The sequence below is a fragment of the Pollicipes pollicipes genome, unplaced genomic scaffold, assembly GCF_011947565.3.
Source record: "Pollicipes pollicipes isolate AB1234 unplaced genomic scaffold, Ppol_2.1 Scaffold_7261;HRSCAF=8764_pilon_pilon_pilon, whole genome shotgun sequence".
NCBI lineage: Eukaryota > Metazoa > Arthropoda > Thecostraca > Pollicipedomorpha > Pollicipedidae > Pollicipes > Pollicipes pollicipes.
The window spans coordinates 52,465,274-52,483,279 of NW_023597054.1; the positions used below are offsets into that span (position 1 = coordinate 52,465,274).

At 57.4% G+C, this 18,006-nt stretch overlaps 1 protein-coding gene across 1 annotated transcript; it reads left to right on the forward strand.

Moving 5' to 3' along the window:
• Positions 1 to 1,512: 1,512 nt before the first annotated feature.
• Positions 1,513 to 16,823, forward strand: LOC119111838 (putative ferric-chelate reductase 1 homolog). Its single transcript, XM_037235671.1, has 11 exons — positions 1,513 to 1,703; positions 5,912 to 6,099; positions 10,372 to 10,522; positions 10,952 to 11,200; positions 11,647 to 11,739; positions 12,170 to 12,397; positions 13,096 to 13,203; positions 13,427 to 13,574; positions 13,919 to 14,532; positions 15,095 to 15,220; positions 16,545 to 16,823. The coding sequence occupies exons 1-11, from the start codon at positions 1,695 to 1,697 to the stop codon at positions 16,668 to 16,670; spliced, it is 2,040 nt and encodes a 679-aa protein (XP_037091566.1). The 5' UTR covers positions 1,513 to 1,694; the 3' UTR covers positions 16,671 to 16,823.
• Positions 16,824 to 18,006: the final 1,183 nt, after the last annotated feature.

An 18,006-nucleotide genomic window follows, 5' to 3' on the forward strand; every position in this document is an offset into this window, starting at 1 on the left:
CTGACCAACACAATAGCTTAGCATTGTTGCAAGGGCTCTGGTCAATGTAAATCGCGGTTCCGGCCTTGTTCCCCCTTGGAAAATGAGCCACTGGAGTTTAGAGCGACACGGAGCCGACTGGTCGGCATTAGAGATCTTTGGCCGAAGCAGAGTAATGCACTGTTTCAAAGGGGCACAATCGGTGTAAACAGACCCTCTAGGTGACGTTTGGGATCACGGTCCCACGGACGGGGCCCTTAGTGTGACCTACAGCCGCTTGGGGTATTAAACCTGCCATTGGGCCCTTGATCTTAGGTCTCAAGAGACTCTTCGGGCCCCTCTTTGGGTCCCCTCAAACACGGTTCCTGTGCGACTCGAGGCCAATGCCGACACAGAAGCCGCTCATTGCGTCCGGAATCCCGAATATTGTAAATCGCGGGTCCTGGCCTTGATCCTAGTTTGGAACCGGGTCCCCTGGGCTCAGACCGACACGAAGAAAACTGTTAAGTGTCGATAATCTCTGTCTGAAAAAAGGCCTGCAGGGTCCCCGACCAGGGCTGATACAGAGGCCCCGAACAGTGTAAACTGCTGGCTCCAGCTTTGTCGCTGCTTGGGAAGTGGGTCCTCAGATCATACCAACACGGACCCGAATATGCGGTACTGGTGGTGCCTGACCGATATTTAGACTTTTATCGACTCAGGGCGTCACCTAAAGGTGCAAAAGGCTCTCAGACCATCATTTGAGAACCCGCCCCTTCAAGCTGGGGCTCCTGAATAAAAATAAATCCGGTCAACCGTTTGTGCCTTTGGGTCTTCCGATCGGACCCTTCATTCTCAGTCCCGGCTGGCCCTCCAGGCTCTCCTCGGGCCTCTCCGAACCTTATGCCTAGCAGACGCGTGGCCCCTTGCCAACGCAAAGCCCCCGTTAGGTATTGATGGCCCCCGACAGGCACTGGACACTGAAAATCGTGCGCACGGCTTTGTACCCGTTTGTAAAGTGAAATCTCAGGTCAATACCGACACGGAGCACACTCTGCGGTACTGGTGATGTTCGACCGACATAAAGGCCCTTCGAGTTTCAGGGGGTCCCCGATCTGCGTCAATAAGGCTCTCGCTGGCATTGGAGTGCCCGCCCTGCGTGCCGGATCCCTTAAATACAGACTCCGACCGAACTTTCGGGCCCCCCGGACTCTCAACTCGGAGTGTCCATCGGCGATCACCGCGGGCCCAAAGAACCCCTCGGAACCTAAGGAGGGCGCACGTGCCCCATGTGCCCCCTGCCTGCGATACTGATATGGTGATAAATACGGGAAAGAGCTTGGTTAGTTTTTCTAGATCAAAATGGTTTTCTGCGTGCGTCAGGTGCCAGCAAATTGCATGTTATGTGTTCTTGCAGCGATTTCTTGCGGAAATTGGCTAACGAGCTAGGATTTAGAGCTGGTTTTAAAATTAGCAGTAGATTAGAGTCGTACAACACTGCGTATTTACGTCAAGTTGACGAAGAGGCAATGAACTTTCACCGCGGCGCAGGCAACCGCTGCGTGGCGCTCGCTGGCTGTGGGTTGGGCATAGGTCTGGCAACTGGGGACTGTTGGTGAGGGTTTGTGGTAATTTGTGCGTAGCTTGAAGCCATGAAGCACCAGCAGCTTTTCGAATAATCCTCATCAGACGTGGAAGCCGGCCAAGACCTGGGGAGATCACTCGATATTTGGCAAATGCCAAAGGTGAGGATCTGCTGGCCTGTGGGTTGTGCTGAGTGTGATGCTGATGGTTTGGGATGTGCTACATATTTGACTCATGCACATTTAATGCGAGGCACTAGCATAAGGCCTTGGAGTTAGGTATTTACCAGCAGGAGATCAGGCGCATTACATCTTCCCTTAAACGTGGCCCTTCTCTGATGTGTGGCTTTTCTTCAGTATATGAAATGATCGAAAACTGTGACTGCTTGCGGTCGGGGTGAACTTTCCTACCTAATGTAAAAAAAAAATCATTGTACATCATTCTCATGGTTAAGGCAGGACATATCATAAATAATCACAAAACATGTAGATTCATGCTCTTACCTTCAAATTTTTTATAATTATGATGGTGAGCTCCTGAGCGCCGCACACACACAGCAGCCGCGACACCGGCGCCATTACTGCACTCAGTCACAACATTACTGCCCATCAAGCAGCATCAAAAACCATAAAAATGTAAGGGGCCAAGGTAACAAGAATCCATGAAATTTGATCCTCGATGCCAACACAGTGGATTGATAATCTTTGCATTCCATCCTACATGCTAAACCCATGAGAAAGATAATTTAAATATTTGTAGCATCTTTGCATTGACCTGCTCACCATATGATGGTGTTTTCCCAATATATTGCTCAATATCTATGAAAGCAAGATGCATTAATGACATAATGATTTTAATGTATGCAACAACAGCACATGAGGTCAGCGCATTGTCGTGAGGGGAGCCAAATGGTATCTGGCTTTAAGGTTTTACAAGACCTTAGCATAATGTTATGCTGTCAACCTCTCCACGAAGCTTCTTCCCTATTGTTATCTTTGACTATGCCATGTAAAAGCTTCACTCTCCATGCAAAACATAATATATTGATGCTCCATAAAAGGCCATCACCTGCCATATAAACATAGTGTGTGAATGGGATGGCTAGCCTTTGAAAATAATGAATTGATGATGAAATCATGCCAACCAAGCTAAGAAAGCCAGTATAAGCTCTGGCTTGTGCAGTTTTATGGAATTAGTTCTACCTGTTTTCTTGGGATTAAACCTAGTGGGCGAGAGGTTCTGGCATTGACACATGCACCTGTATCTTGGAATCCAGTGGTATGCTTTTCCTGTAAGTAAACATTACTGGGGACTTTGCTGCCAAGCCCTCCACAGCATCAGCACCATGGTCTCGGAACATGGTGTTTGGATTACTTGAACTGTATTCAGATATGCTATGTTAAGGCCTAGCCAGTACTCAGCATACTTTGGCCATTATGAATAGTACACATTTAGAGCAACACATGTTTTGCTTTCTTATAGAAATATTGTGCTTGTATAGCATCAAAATATCAAAAATAGGCCTGATGGTTTGCTGCTCTTTGACATTTATGCAATGGCACCATCCTGCCAATTCATACACAACATTGACACAACAGTGTTGCAGTACCGTGACATGTTATGTTATAGTTAGTTGATTGAAGGGTAAGATGTTACAAATGCTGCTCTGTCCTAATGACTTGTGGTGTTGTGCATCCAAACATCTAAGCCATCTAATATAGATGGCTGCATTCCAATAATTTGGTGTAAATATTGATTGAGATTGAAGTTTCATTAATAGCCCACATGTTGTATTGAAAACAGACCCAAAGCACAAACACAACTCACCCAAATATAAAGTAAGCACCAACATGGCATCAGTGATGCAGTTTAATGTCAAAGTCCACCAATAAACAAAAACACCCTATATTCCACATATCACATTCTACTCATAGCAAAATTAATTTCAGTCACTTCAAATATATTTATTGTTAAAAGTGTTTCATTCTCTAGTGCTTACCCCAGGTCTTTTGAGGCTACATCACCATTCATGCCAGCATCCATTTAAACCCATGTCCTGAAGGAATCATTCTATTCCAGATGAGATTGCCAAATAAGATATATGAAAGGAATATGCACAGATCTTGACAGAACTGACACCTTTGCAGCATGAAGGCTCTGCGTAGGCTTTGTGCATTGGTGACAAGTAATAAATGAGTTTTGCCCAGCTGTGGCAGCCTGTGTGGGTGTGTTGGAGGCGGTGAGGTGACTCAGAGGTGTGGCCAGAGCCATGGTGTGATGCACCGGGTCCGAGCGCCTCTATCCGGGATTCCCGGTACGGTGTCGCGTGACTGCCTGGCGGGCCGTGCCCACCCCGTCGGGCGGCTCCGGGCGCGCCGACACCTCTACTCGCTGCGGCAGCTGGCTCCGGTGCTGTAAGTGGGGGGGGGGGGGCACGGATCCCCCGCCAGCTGGCTCTGCCTGACCCCGCCACGCCCCACCATCGCAGGAGCACAAGGCGGACACGCTGTTCATGCTGACGCGTGACGTGGCCGCACCCGCCCGCCCGCCACCTCCCGCCGCGTTTGGCTGTGTGCTGGAGCGATCCCGCCGCTCCCTGTGTCCTTTGCTCATGTACCGGTCCCCTGTCCTAAGGCGGGGATGGACGCAGCTCTCTGCTGTGCAGGGAAGTAACCTGGCCATTTCAAGCCCCTACATGCACGGACCAGCTGGCAAAGCCTTTCGTCACCTGTGCTGGTGTGATTTGGGGCTATTCTTCTACTTCCTCAGGTGTGATACTTGAGGTAGGTTGCAATTCGTTATATTCCTGTTATTTGGACTGGTGTATTTGTGCCCTGGATAAGACACGACAATAAACCAAGCTGTATGTGACCGGGCCGGCACCGGATTTCCGCGGCGCGTTTACAGCAGCGACGCGGGTTTACGTCAGAGAGCCGCGCCGCTCCCCTGTCTCCCTTTGTGGGCGCTCAAGGTCATGCGTCGAAGGAATGCGGACGCGGTGCCATTCAATGTCCGTCGCGCGTGTTTAATGCAGTAATAAGATGTTGTACTCGTGCAGTGCATGTATATTATCTGTCGATGCGTAGCTATTCCAATTAAAAGTGCCACGGTATGTTACGGCTCTGATCAGCTTGAGTCATTGCAGCTGATCACGTACTGAGGCGGGGCAGCTGAGACCTTAGCATCATTACGCTTCGTGGTATTGAGCATTAAATACGGTGGTGTTCACATTTTGGCGCTTCTTGATGTCTCTAACCAAACCAAGAAGAATCGAGGGCTTGAAAACGTTACAGTTAGGCGACACGTGTGGGCTGTTTAAAATCACCCACGTGGTCAACAATGAGGACGATTTAGGTAACCTTGTTCACTCAAGTAGTTGAGTGTAATAAGAATGGGGAAAAGGCAGCGTATGTACGTGCAGGACGATAGAGGCGCGGTATGTTGCTTTCTCGGAGGGTATCTGGGTAATGGATAGATGAGCCGCATGGCGAGGTATTTTAGATCGTCTACACGTGTGTATATTTCATGTTACCGCACAGTATGCCCTCAGAAGTGTCACGCAGCGGGCCTGAAACCGTAGTCAGAGTCCATTGCCCATGTGAGCCTTGTCGTCTGCGCTTGCACGATAAGTCAAATCGCCTGCAGGCATCACGGCATTTGTAGAAGCCCCTCGTCTCTCGACCGTGCTTCCTTTCCGAACGTCTAAAAGGTCTTGAACCTGCACTGGCTTGTTTGTCAGCGGCTGAATTCCCATGTGTTTGGTCTGGTGCTTCTCGGCGGCAGCTGCTGCGGCACTGCCGGTGGCTGTCATGATCCGTGGGCCGACCGGGTGAGTCTCCGTGACGGGTGTATCAGTCGCGACATCAGTGGCTGTGGTCCTGTGGAGCAGCAGGAGGCGCGCGTGCCGGCTGGGCACGGCGCCGGGCAGCCAGTGGCGCGGCGGCCGGCGGCGTGTGAACGTGTCCGGCGGCGGCGACGGCGGCGGCGGCGGCGGCGGCTGCCGGCGCGGTGACCGCCGCCGGATCGGGGTCAGCCGTGACGCGGCGTCGCCACGCCGGTCGCGGTGGGCCGGCCGCTGCCGTGCGCGCCCGCCTGGCGCTGGCACACGCCGCGTGACTGCGCTCATTTGCGTGTGGGTGTGGACTGGCTGGGAGCCGTAAGGTGCGGGCCGCTGTGAGGGTGCGGCTCCGCCAGGTATCACCGGCGGGGTGGACGTGTTCGGGGTGGTCAGTTTACAGCCGGAGGACGCGGCGGAGGTGCCGGCACGTGCCACTCAGCAGGTGGCGTGTCTGGTGAGGCGCCTCACCGGTGAGGCTGCACACGCGTGGGCTTTGGGGACGACCTAACGCCGGGCCCGCGTGATCGTCAGGAGATGCTTCGGCGCCCGCTGCAGCTGCTGGTGCTGGCTCTGGCGGCGATGGCCTGCCGGGCCTACCCGGGCGGCGTCCCAGCCGTGGCCTGCGGCGACATGACCCCGGGTCACGGCGTGCCGGCCCAGCAGTCCGACATGATATACAATGTGACTGTGTCCGGTGACAGCGTGCAGCCGTCCAAACGGTAAGTGGCGCTCCCGAAAGATCCCAGAACCGAGCCTTGACTAAGCGGCCCAGCCGATGTCAAAGTATGAGGTCCTGCCTTCCACTGGACTTCTGTGCCGTTACAGTGAGCGGGAGAAAAAGAAACCCACCCCTCTGGGTCCCTTACCGCTCCCTTCGACAAAAACGACCTTAAGGAAGATTTCTGTTAACGGGAGCATTCCATATTTATATGTAATGAAATAGTCCTGTTGAAGATAATTCAGTGCAGTTGACGGCCTCGCCCTTCTTAAAACCTAAGGCCCTCCAGTTTCTGAGCTACGTGTCTGCAAACATGTGCAGACTATTTCGTGCAGACCATTTCAAGGTCACGGAGGCATCCGTGACGTCATAATGATGTCTTTTAAATCCTGTCATTCCATTGACCATGCGACAATCAAGGCTAATGCAAATATAAGTGGCGAGTCGCTCATATTTGGCGTTCGTGGGCACGATTTCCAGATGTAACGGACGTCAATTTGCCGTCAATAAATGGTGTGCGAGGTATGAGGACGCAATGGAAGAATGACGTCTCTGACGATGCGTACAAACCTTGATTTGCGCTTAATTCCGCTTCAGCACGTTCAATCGCAAAAAGCGATTTAGTTGACTTTCTCTGACTCTCTCTATAGAAAAGGTTATGCGAATCGATTCCAGCGCGCCCTAGCTATTTCTTTCTCATGATTTCGGAGTCGATTCTGACTGCCGAGCGTCAAACAGAAGTTTGTAAAAACCACCCTGAATGGTGTAAGACATAATAATTGTTGGAAGAAGTTGGTGCTGGTCTTGATGAAGTGCCCGGCCTCTGTTGCAGGTGCCTAGGTTAGGGGAAACGGTACGGTTTGTTTTGGGTGTCGCTTCCATCCGCTTGGATGCCCCGCTGCAACCCATTAGCTGACTTCATAAGTTGCCATTGAATGCTTAGCACTTGCTCCATTTCGCTTTGCATGGAGTGCGTGGCTGCTTCCGATTTTTGCAGTGGCCTCTATAGCTCAGATGGCTCGTTATGGAGAATGGACGCAATCTTTTGTTAAGCGTTTTGATGTGACCCATGTGCAAATTCATATGTAACATGCATGCAATATGTGCGGCCATGTGCGCCCCGTATGCAATGGGTTGCGTATCCTGGGGGTCTCATATCACATGTCTCACATATCCTGTTTTTGACGTGTGATGTGTCGTGAATGGTGAAATGCTTGCTGCTGACGCCTGTTACTTGTGGGTCAGTCATCGTCAGAGAACACGGCCCTCTCACTGGGACACAAACGGTCTGGTACGACTCAAAGCATGCGATGCGTTGTAGGGTAAACGATGTCCCCCTCTGCGGAATGGTATAGTTTGTCACGGCCATTGAAACGTCGTCTGTTGTACGTCACTCCGCTGGTCTCGCGCCAATGTGCAGAAAACGTCGGGCCAACGCACGATGGCGGTCGTCCAAACCGCCTGTCACGTCCAGTCCTGAAAAGGAAGTTTCAAAGCACACCAAAACTGTTACGAATGGCGTTGAATACCCGCTATAAGTGACTGCATCCTCAGCTAGTTTCACCTCCAAATGATGACGAATCGCCAGCCCAGACGGGTGTCGGCTGACGGTGGATTGCGGTCGGACAGCTCGCCGCTCGGTAGGCTGGCGGCGGCGGACTGGCGGTCCGGGTGACCGGGCACCGGGCCGACATCAGTTCCCGGGTGGTCGGTGGCGGGCAGCCTGGCGGCGGACTGACGGTCCGGGTGACCGAGCACCGGGCCGACATCAGTTCCCGGGTGGTCGGTGGCGGGCAGCCGGCGGCGGACTGACGGTCCGGGTGACCGAGCGTTGGGCCGACATCAGTTCCCGGGTGGTCGGTGGTGGGCCGGCGCGCTCGGTCGGGTTGCTTTTGTTCCCGCATGGCTGGCCATTGGCGGGCTCGTCCCCATTGGCCGGCCGCGGCGCGCGTGACGTTCCGTTCCGGCGTGACGCCTCCGCCGGGCCGACGCAACGTGGGCGAACGGGGCCGGACCCGTTCACCGGGTATCACCAGCCAGCCGCCGCGTCCGGCTGGGTAACGCGGCCGGTTACCGGTGGCGATGATTCGGCGCCCCGGTCCGAGTTGTGCGTGCCCTCGGTCTGAGCCAGCGGGCGAGCCGGGGCATGACACTGATAGGTGTCGGACGAGCACATGGTTACAGGACCGTTTTTAGGGGGGTGCTAGGGTTGCTTTGCGCCGGTGTGTGATTTGACCAAGAGGTCGCTGTATCCTCAAAACCCAGCAGTCTTCCTGGCGTCTGTGGCTGAAACATGGCGTGGTAAACATGGTACGGCGACAGTTCGCCCACCTCGGTTTGACCTTGTGTCGGCGCCCCCTAAAACACCAATAAGCCACGGATGCTTCTCGTCACATTGACGCTATCCGATCACCAGAAGGAGGTGGTTGGTGGGCGTGAGTTGACTGGCGTCAGGAGCACACCTTAGCTTACCGCAGCTGGGTTCCTTGTCCGAACACAACTCCACTACCGCTCAGCGGCCCGGAGCCCGGCGACAAACACGGCCAGACGACTATCCCGGGTCCATTGTCACAGTCACGGCAGAAAGCGGATTTCGTTCGGGCTGGTCGGCTCAGCGGCAGGCATGGTTTCACTGCACGGTCCCGGACTGGTGCCCATGGCTGCACGCTTCCACGCTGCGCCTGCGGTGCGTTCCTCCGCTCGCCCAGCATGAGCCGTTTGCATAGCCGGGCTTTCCAGGCACTGGAGATACGTTGTTCCCATCATTGTGTCGTATTATGATGGTCCACGGACGTCGTTTGGACGGTTTGCGCACGGCCTGGACGATTTTATGTCATCAGCCGTCGGGCAGTTGCTGTCACATTGATTGACTCGCACAGTTTGGCGTCCCGGAGAGTCCTTGCCTTCGTGCACGGGGAAGAAGCCCTGTTCGTTCCCGTACCTTTCAGTGGTGTTACATGTGCTGCCTTTTTCTGGATACGGTCTTAGGAGATTGCTGTGTTTTGTCGATGTCATTTCATACACGTGACACTCCAAACGGCATACGAATGGCATGCGATACGAATGTCAACACCGAGCTATTTCAAGTTATGCGTTGCATAATGAATGGCCACACGGATGCATACATAGGTAGCTTTCTAAAAGGGAGTATCTGACTTTTTGTACTTTTCACTTGTTACATCAAACATGTACGATTTGATCGGTAATACCAGTTTTATCGAAATCCCTCTGAATAGCTCAGATTTGACGCAACCGACTCTGCGGCAGAAATCTCGTTTGACTCCTTGTTCACCACTATGGAAGTAATGCATTTCATTTGCCTTACTTTTGCCCAACGTGTGTGTGTTCTGCAATGTTTGCAACACACTCACGTGCCAAAACGTTCGTGAAATAAGTGCTACGAAAGCTTAAAATACTATTTGGACACGAAAGCGAACATGAAGCTATTATCCCGCGACTTCAACGAAACGTTATACTTTTTTTGATATCTCCGCTATGGCGTTCGCCGTAGTGACTCTTTTCGAGGCGCACTTTGGGTCGGAGAATGGGAGTAGCACATGCTTGATGTGACACACTGGTCCAAACTGCACCCAATGCGCCTCTCGGTACTAAGCTCGCGTCCACTGGACCAATAACAAACGCATTTTTATTCACACCACTGGAGGTGCGTGCGCACGGTGGTCGTGACGACAGTAGTCGCGACTGCAAGGAGGAACCTTAGTGCTGTTACAAAGTGTTGGCAGCGTAATTTGGACTGGAAAATTATGAAAATTGTTATTCATATTATATATTGACTATGCTGCGGCGGCACTAGCCAGTGTCATTATTCCACTTAAATCGTGCGGAGTTTTCACTGGAGGATGTTTGAAATAAGCCCCAAAAGTGGGAAACTCCCCTTAAGTACTTACCTGTGTAGCTGTCCGAAGCCCGGCGGTCGGACATTTCTTCGAAGAACGGTTTTAATACAAAACCAATCAGTGCATTTGGGTCACCAATTGTGCCATGCGGTCAGTTCATATTACCAGTCCACACTGTATCCTCTCCAAAAGTTTTGAGCGCTGACTACGAAGGTTTTGAACCAGACGCCCCACTATATGCCGGACATACTCCGACACCAGCAACCACACTGGGACATTGTCCACATGCGATGTCATATGTTCTCAGAGGACCTGCCTCGCTCGTGCTGACCCGCCTGCTGTCGCGGTCTGCTGACCTGGCCGGGCGTGGCTGGTCCTGCCCGCTCGCCGCTGACCTCGTCACTCGTCCCCCTCAGTGTGAAGGTGACCATCAGACGAGGCAACCAGCCGCCGTTTAAGGGCTTTTTCGTGCAAGTTCGGCGCGCCCGGGACCCGGACTCGTCGCCGGCGCTGGGCCGCTTCTTCACGCGCCAGCACCTGACGGTGTCGTGCGAGCCGGGCCAAGACGTGAGCTGGCGGCCACGCGGGCCCACGGGCCCTCCCTGGCCTTCCTTTTCTTCCTTCGATCTCCGCGGCGTCCTCCGGCCGAGTCTTCAGTGTTGCGGCGCGGGTGGTTTTGTTCATGAGCGCAGGGTCCTTTCTGCCACTGATGTCATGTTAACATGTGAAGTGGGATTAATGAATCGCGTTACGGCGTCACCGTGAGTGGATGTCGGACAAAGTCGCTCGTCGTGCTCTCCCTGGTGCTTCAGAGGGGGTTTCCTTTCGTCATCTGGATTTTTTTCTGGTTGCGCTTGCGGCTGAGTGCGTTGGCTCACTGGAGGGTGACTTCTCTGGAGGTGACTACTCGGTTTAGGTTGTGGCCGTCCTAAATACCGCCGAACTTCAGCCCTTGATTGACGTTTGACGTTCCGCCTGTGTGTGCTCTGCACGCAGAACGGCATCAGTCACCTAGACAGCAAGGAGAAGGAGGCGGTGACGCTGCTCTGGCAGGCCCCCGGCGACCTGGACGAGGATGTCGTGTTCCGCGTCACCGTGGTGCAGAAGCACGACACCTTCTGGGTGGGACACAACACGCCTCGACTGCGGCTGGCCCGGGCGTCCGACACCACCGCCGATACTCGGGTTCCCGCTCCATCTCCGGCTCCGGCGCAGGCGGAGGGTGGCGCCGACCGGCTGTCCCCGGTCAGTAGTGATGCTGGCGCACGGTCGGACGCCGCAGCCGGGCTGTGTCTAGTGTGGCGTGGCCGGCGCCGGTGGCCTCGCTCACCTCAGACCTGTTGCCAGTCCCACCTGTGACCGCACCACCGCCCTTCCCCGCTCGATTTGAAGATAGAGGCGCTCTCGCCGCGTTTGTGCTTTAGTTGTTTGTCTCCGTTGGCCAACTAGCGGCGTGGGTGTGGTAAACGGTCGGTCTTGTTCAGAACGCTGTGTCTGGCGTGTGCTGGTGACCGACGCTGGAGCCAGCGGAGCTCCGGCGACCGTCTGTCCGTCTCTGACGCGGCCGCGCGATGTCGCCGACGCTCGTGCGCGGGAGCCCTCGCGTTCTGTTCTGCTCTGCGCGGCGTCGGCCGGGTGGGAGCGCGGCTGGTGGAGCGTGTCTCTGACCCATCCCGACGCCCACCCCGCAGCGGGTAGAACCGTCCGCCGCTGCCAGCGCGCCTCCGGCTCCCCCCACCAGCACCGTCCCGCCGCCGGCTAGCACCGAGGCCGTCTGCACTGAGGTACGGACGACGTGTTCCGACTGAGGCCGGCAGTGCCCGGGGACTGGGGTGCCGGTAGTGCAGTGGTTAACCCGTCTGTGTTAACCGCTGCGCGTCTGGGAAACCAGAGGTACGGGGTTCGATTCCCCGCGGTGCCCGCCCTTCCTGCCAGGGTGAGAGGCTTGGGGCACTCCCTGTGTGACCTGGCCTGGGCCCCTCCAGGTCACAGGATGTCGGGGCTAACTGGACGTGTCCAACAGATTGTGCCTAGGTGCAACGTGTTCGTGCTCAGCCGCTCACACATCGCCAGCACGTCAGTTTTTGTTTATCGTCCGCTCGGCTCGCAGAGCCGGCGGTTTGTCGTTGTGCCAGCTTGTTGTGGAGGCCCGGGATTGACCCGGACCCCAAGCCGACCGAGCCCCCGCTATAACGCCGCCGCCGCCACCGGCAGAACTGCGGCGGCGCCAGCTCGGAGGCGAGCGCCATCGCCACCATATACGACGCCTGCCTGCTCAGCAAGGGCTGCTTCACGCGCGCCGACAGCTGCATCGAGGGCCGCAACTGCGACCTGATGGTGACGTACGCGCGCCGGCCGGACGGCGCCTACCGGCTGCAGCTGTACGGCAAGCACCAGCCGGCCGAGTACCTGGCCATGGGACTCTCTAGGGACGCGGCCATGGTGAGCGACGGCCGGTCGCGGACACGGGCTGCCTGGCTGGCTGGCTGGCTGGCTGGCTGGCTGGCTGGCTGGCTGGCTGGCTGGCTGCCGGTGGGGCGCCTCACCAGTGTGGTGGCTGGGTGCGGTAGTTGGTTTACGTGCTACTTAGATGCTGCTGAAGCGGTATGCGTATTTTTACGCCTGAAAGATATCTTACGGATGTATGTGTTGTGTTGACACATCTGAGAGGTGTATTGGTCATGTTCAGAAACGTTCAGGGCGTGGTTTTAGACGCGTCATGACCGCTGATACTGTCCTGCCCCGGGACGGAGGACGGCGTGTCATGACCGCTGATGCTGTCCTGTCGTGGGGCGGAGGACGGCGTGTCATGACCGCTGACGCTGTCCTGTCCTGGGGCGGAGGACGGCGTGTCATGACCGCTGATGCTGTCCTGCCTTGGGGCGGAGGACGGCGCATTATGACCGCTGACGCCATCCTGTCCTGGGGCGGAGGACAACGTGTCATGACCACTGACACTGTCCTGTCCTGTGGCGGAGGACGGCGCACCATGACCGCTGACGCTGTCCTGTCCTGAGGCGGAGGACGGAGCATCATGACCGCTGACGCTGTCCTGCCCTGGGGCGGAGGACGGCGTGTCGGCTGCACTGACGGCCGGCTCGTCGGTCGGTGCGTGACGACCTCTGCCGTCTCTGTGACAGGGGGACGATGCAGTTATCTACTGCACGGACCGCCCGGGCGGCGGGTACCAGATCAAGCACGCCCACAACAAGGGAAAACAGTCAAATCAGCAGAACGCCACATCCGCGGTAAGCATTGTGAACGTCTCCGGGATGCGTGTACTGCATGAAAGTGTAGGTATTAAGCGACTTGGTTTTCCAATCTTTGTGACCGTTTTACCGTTTAGCTGATTTTACATGCTCTTCTGAGATGCCCAAATTGTTTTGTTGACGGCTGTATTGGCGACAGCGTGGCCTGCATAGTCGGTCCTGGTCGGTCTTCCCACGTTCACCGTGGCCGCCCGGCCGACAGGGCGGTGAGCTGGTGACCGACTTCTCCAGCGAGTACCGCGACGGCTTCCTGCTGTGCGAGTTCACGCACGCGGCGCGCTTCTCGGTGGGCGACGAGACGGCAGACCTGGCCTCGTCCGACCTGCACCTGATGGTGTCGAGCGGCGCAGGTCAGTGGCGCCTGGCGATCGGCGGGGCCGAGCGTGGACAGATGTGGTCCTGTACTGTGTCTGTTGTACGCTGTGGCGGTGGGGCACGCGTTGAGCGCTGGTGAGCGGTATGCAGGGCTTCTTGTCGACGCGCGGCGTCACACCCGCGTCGACGGCTCGTGGACCGTCCGTCCGACGGCTGCCTCCGTTTGCGTCTGCCCCGACCCGAACCTCAGCAACTCCGACTGGCCCGCCCGTCCGCTCGCCCCGCTGCCCGTCACGGCCACGCCCTCGCGCACAGGCGCCGGACGTGGCCGCCCGCGGCCGGCCCGTGCGCCGCCGCTGAGCGCGTTCCTCTGCCGCAGTGGATGCCGACGGCGGGCCTCGCTACCACCAGACGTCGCGGCGCGTGAGCGGTCAGCCGGTGGAGCTGGCCTCGGCCCGGCAGGCGACCGGCGACAGTGGCCTGCTGTTCCGCGTGCACGGTGCGCTCATGCTGACTGCTTGGGTGGGCACGGCGAGCACGGGCATGCTGCTGGCGCGCTACTACAAGCAGACGTGGGTGAGCCGCAAGCTGGCCGGGCTGGACCTCTGGTTCCAGGGCCACCGCGCTCTGATGGTGATCACAGTGCTGCTGACGCTGGCCGGCCTGGCGTGCGTGGTGTGGCAGGTGGGCGGGTGGACGACCACGCCGCTGCTGGCCGGGCCGGCCGCCAGCCCGCACCCGCTGCTGGGCGTGCTCTGCGTCTGCCTGGCCGTCCTGCAGCCGCTGATGGCGCTCTGCCGCTGCCACCCGGGAACGCCTCGCCGCGCCCTCTTCAACTGGCTGCACTGGACGGTCGGCTCGGCGGCGCACATCCTGGGTATCGCCACCGTCTTCTTCGCCGTGCAGCTGCCGGCCGCTCAGCTGCCTGACTGGGCTTACTGGGTGCTCGCCGCCTTCGTGCTTTTCCACGTCGCCGTGCACCTCGTGCTGTCGGTACGTCGGCGCGGCCGTCACCCGCCTCGCGCGTGAAGAGGCCGGGCGGGACCAGCGCGAGCGAGGTCATGCCACATGCAGCGAGCTGCAGCAGCGTTCAGTCTTGTCGCTGTGCAAGTTGGAGGCTTGCCGCCTTGCGCATTAGAACGATTCTGACAGGTCGTGTCGTACATCTCGGCACTAGTTGGATATGGTGTGTGATGTGCCGTCCTGTGGCGTCACATTTTGCCAGCTCGCCACGACACCGTGCCGCTGGATCCCTCGCAGTAATGTACTTCAAGCTCCTGAAACAAGCTACCCAAGCCGGTTCCGATGACCGCTCGTGTGCGCCTCATGTTCATTCATTCATCAGCACTCGTTCATGGATGGTCGGGAAAAGCTATTTTATATGTGACATGCCGTTGTCCTGGAAGGGGGGAACCCTAGTGGCGGCGCGTTACAATACTTCCGTGCTTATTGCACCTTCATTGGTTGTTGTGCGATATTCGCTGTGATCCCCTCCCACCCCCCTTACATTGCCGCGACGCCTGGCCTGAGTGTGCTTGTGGGGCCGTCCTTCCAGATGCAGCAGTGCTGGTCAGACCGCACTCTGAGCGGACAGAAGGGCCACGCCGAGGCGTACAACATGCGAGACATGGGCATGAACAGCTACCACGCCTATCAGACTGATCGGCCTCAGGAGGCGCCCGTGAGTGGCCGGGCTAGATGAACCGCCTGCATGTAGGGGGCGTGTGCCGCTCGGGCAGGGCCAAAACTGCACACAGGTCCGGTGTTAGCCGGGATACCCCCGTGGGGAGGAGCTGACTGGTCCTGGTGGAAGAAAGTGTGTAGGCAGCAGCGGGGGCTTGTGGTGGGTTGCAATGAACTGGCAAATGGTGGAGAATCGGGCACCTCTCGTTTATGTAGAGCGGGATATTTTGCAACACTCAAAACGTTTGAAGGTTGCGTGCCCTTTTTTACCGCTTTGATTCGAGAAGGCGCCCGCGAGCCGGGCCGATGCGGTGTGGGTCGGGTGCAGATGTCGCGTCACTGTGCAGCTCAGTGTGGCCGCCTCCTCCGCCCTGTCCTTTTCCGTCATAGCCCGCCGACGACTCTTCGGCGGCGACGGCCCACTGCTTCGGCTCGGACAGCGACTCCATTTCGGATGGGCAGCCGGCCGGACCGTGCCGGGCGCCGCTACTGCCGCCGCCGCCGCCAGCCGGCTGGTGGCGCTGCGTGCCGCGCTACCTGCCCTGGCGGCCCATGTCGCAGGTGCCGCGCGCCGCTTACATGGCCGGCTGGCGGGCGGCGGCGGGCGGCGAGCCGGTCACTGAGCCACCGGACCACCTCCCCGACGAGCCGCCGGTCAGTCCCGCCCTGGACCCGACCGCCGGTCAGACCTGTCCTGGGCCCGACCGCCGGTCAGCCCTGTCCTGGACCCGACCGCCGGTCACTCCCGCCCCTTACCCGACCGCCGGTCAGTCCCGCCCCGGACCCGACCGCCGGTCAGTCTCGCCCCGGACCCGACCGCCGGTCAGTCCCGCCCTGGACCCGACCGCCGGTCAGTCCCACCCCGGACCCGACCGCCGGTCAGTCCCGCCCTGGACCCGACCGCCGGTCATTCCTGCCCTGGACCGGACCGCCGGTCAGTCCCGCCCCGGACCCGACCGCCGGTCAGTACCGCCCTGGACCCGAGCGCCGGTCAGTCCCACCCTGGACCCGGCCGCCGGTCATTCCTGCCCTGGACCGGACCGCCGGTCAGTCCCGCTCCGGACCCGACCGCCGGTCAGTCCCGCCCTGGACCCGACCTCGGTCAGTCCCGCCCCGGATCCGACCGCCGGTCAGTCCCGCCCTGGACCCGACCGCCGGTCAGTCCTGCCCTGGGCCCGACCGTTCAGCCGCCCAGTCTGTCAGACCTGTCCTGAACTATTCAGTGGGTCTTCATCCAGATGCATCCAGTTCCAGCAATGGCTCTCAGGTGGGTGATGGAGGTTTCATATCGTTCGTACGGCAGGCTGATGTCACTGTTCCAGGGTTCAACGCTGCGGCGAACGGTGCTTGGCATCTACATCGTAATCAACCTGCTGTTCGTGACGCTCCTGGTGTTGATGGTGGTCCTCGCGCCAGCAGAAAAGTGGATCGACAAGATTCTCTCGTAGATATACTCAAGCCTGCTTTAGATCAGCGCGATCGCACAGTATTCAAGTGCGATGACAGCAACACGGCGCGATCTTGCAGACCGGCTCTATCCCGTCGTAAATTAGCGCGTTCCCGGTACTGATCGGCGTGGTCCTTTCAGTCGGCGCGATCGCGCTGTAGGCGCGACTCGCGGGTCGGCTCGGCCCTGTTATAGACCGGCGCGGCTCTGCGCCGCGCCGACGCCGCTATCCATTCGCGTGTCCGCCCCGCTCAGCCGTGCAGGAAGTGTCTGCACCGAGTGGTGTGTGCTTCCTGTGGCCTGATCTCGCGGTCTGGGCGATAGCTGTCTGTCTGTGTGTGTGTGGGCGGGCCGGCGGCGAGGCCCGCCGCCGCCCCGTCCCGCCCCCGCGTACGTGGCCGGTCCCTCGCCGGGGATCGACGGTGCCGGCGGCTGAGGAGGCCTGGCAGTGGGTTGGACGCTGTAGAGACCTCGCCGCCGTCAGCCCGCTGCCTCGGCGGGGGTGACTGACTCGCTGTTAAGCCGCACGGTCCCGGTGTTGATAATCTCGCTGCTGCTGTTGACATTATGCGGGCTCTTAGCGCGCACCGTGTTATGTGTAGTGGCATGACATGTACTCATCCGTCCACGTGGGCTGTAGACGTTGAGTGCGCCAACTGCAGTGGTCCTGCCACGGTACGGACCAAAGTCAGTACGTACCCTGGCGAGTGTACTTGCCCCATTTATCGAATCACGCGTGCGATGCTTATTTCTTTGACAATGCGCACTTCGGTGGCAGTTGGTCGGGCGTTGGTCGTAAAAGTTCAGTCTGAGGACAATTTAAGCAGCCCACGCTTTATGTTAGTTCAAAGAGACTTACTCGACGGGTTGTGAATGGAACAAACGCGCACATGATCAATGCAGTAGACATTTTACGTTACGTGCTTTTCCAGTGCCTACGCTGCATATACAAACTATTGCGTCCTTCGTCTGCTCTGCTTGTGTGATGCTGTTGGAGAGGAGGGATGACATATGTAATGTCCATTTGTAATATGCCCTACACGGGATGCATACTCAAAAGAAAATATTCCCTTCTTGACCAGTGCTTTGATAATACGATTTCATTTAAAAGGGTGGCATTTTGTAAAAGTGAGACATGCCTGTTGAACCATGATCTGCTGCAATCGAAATATATCCGTCCATTTTTACCTTGCATGATGTGTAATAACGCTTCCGAGTTTTAATGTCAATGTTTTGAATAATGTGGGGATTAATACACGTGTTAAGCCTCTGTTGTTAGTTGCTGGCGCATTAGAATGCTCGCGTAAGCGGGGCCTATGACGGGGGCGATATGGGCG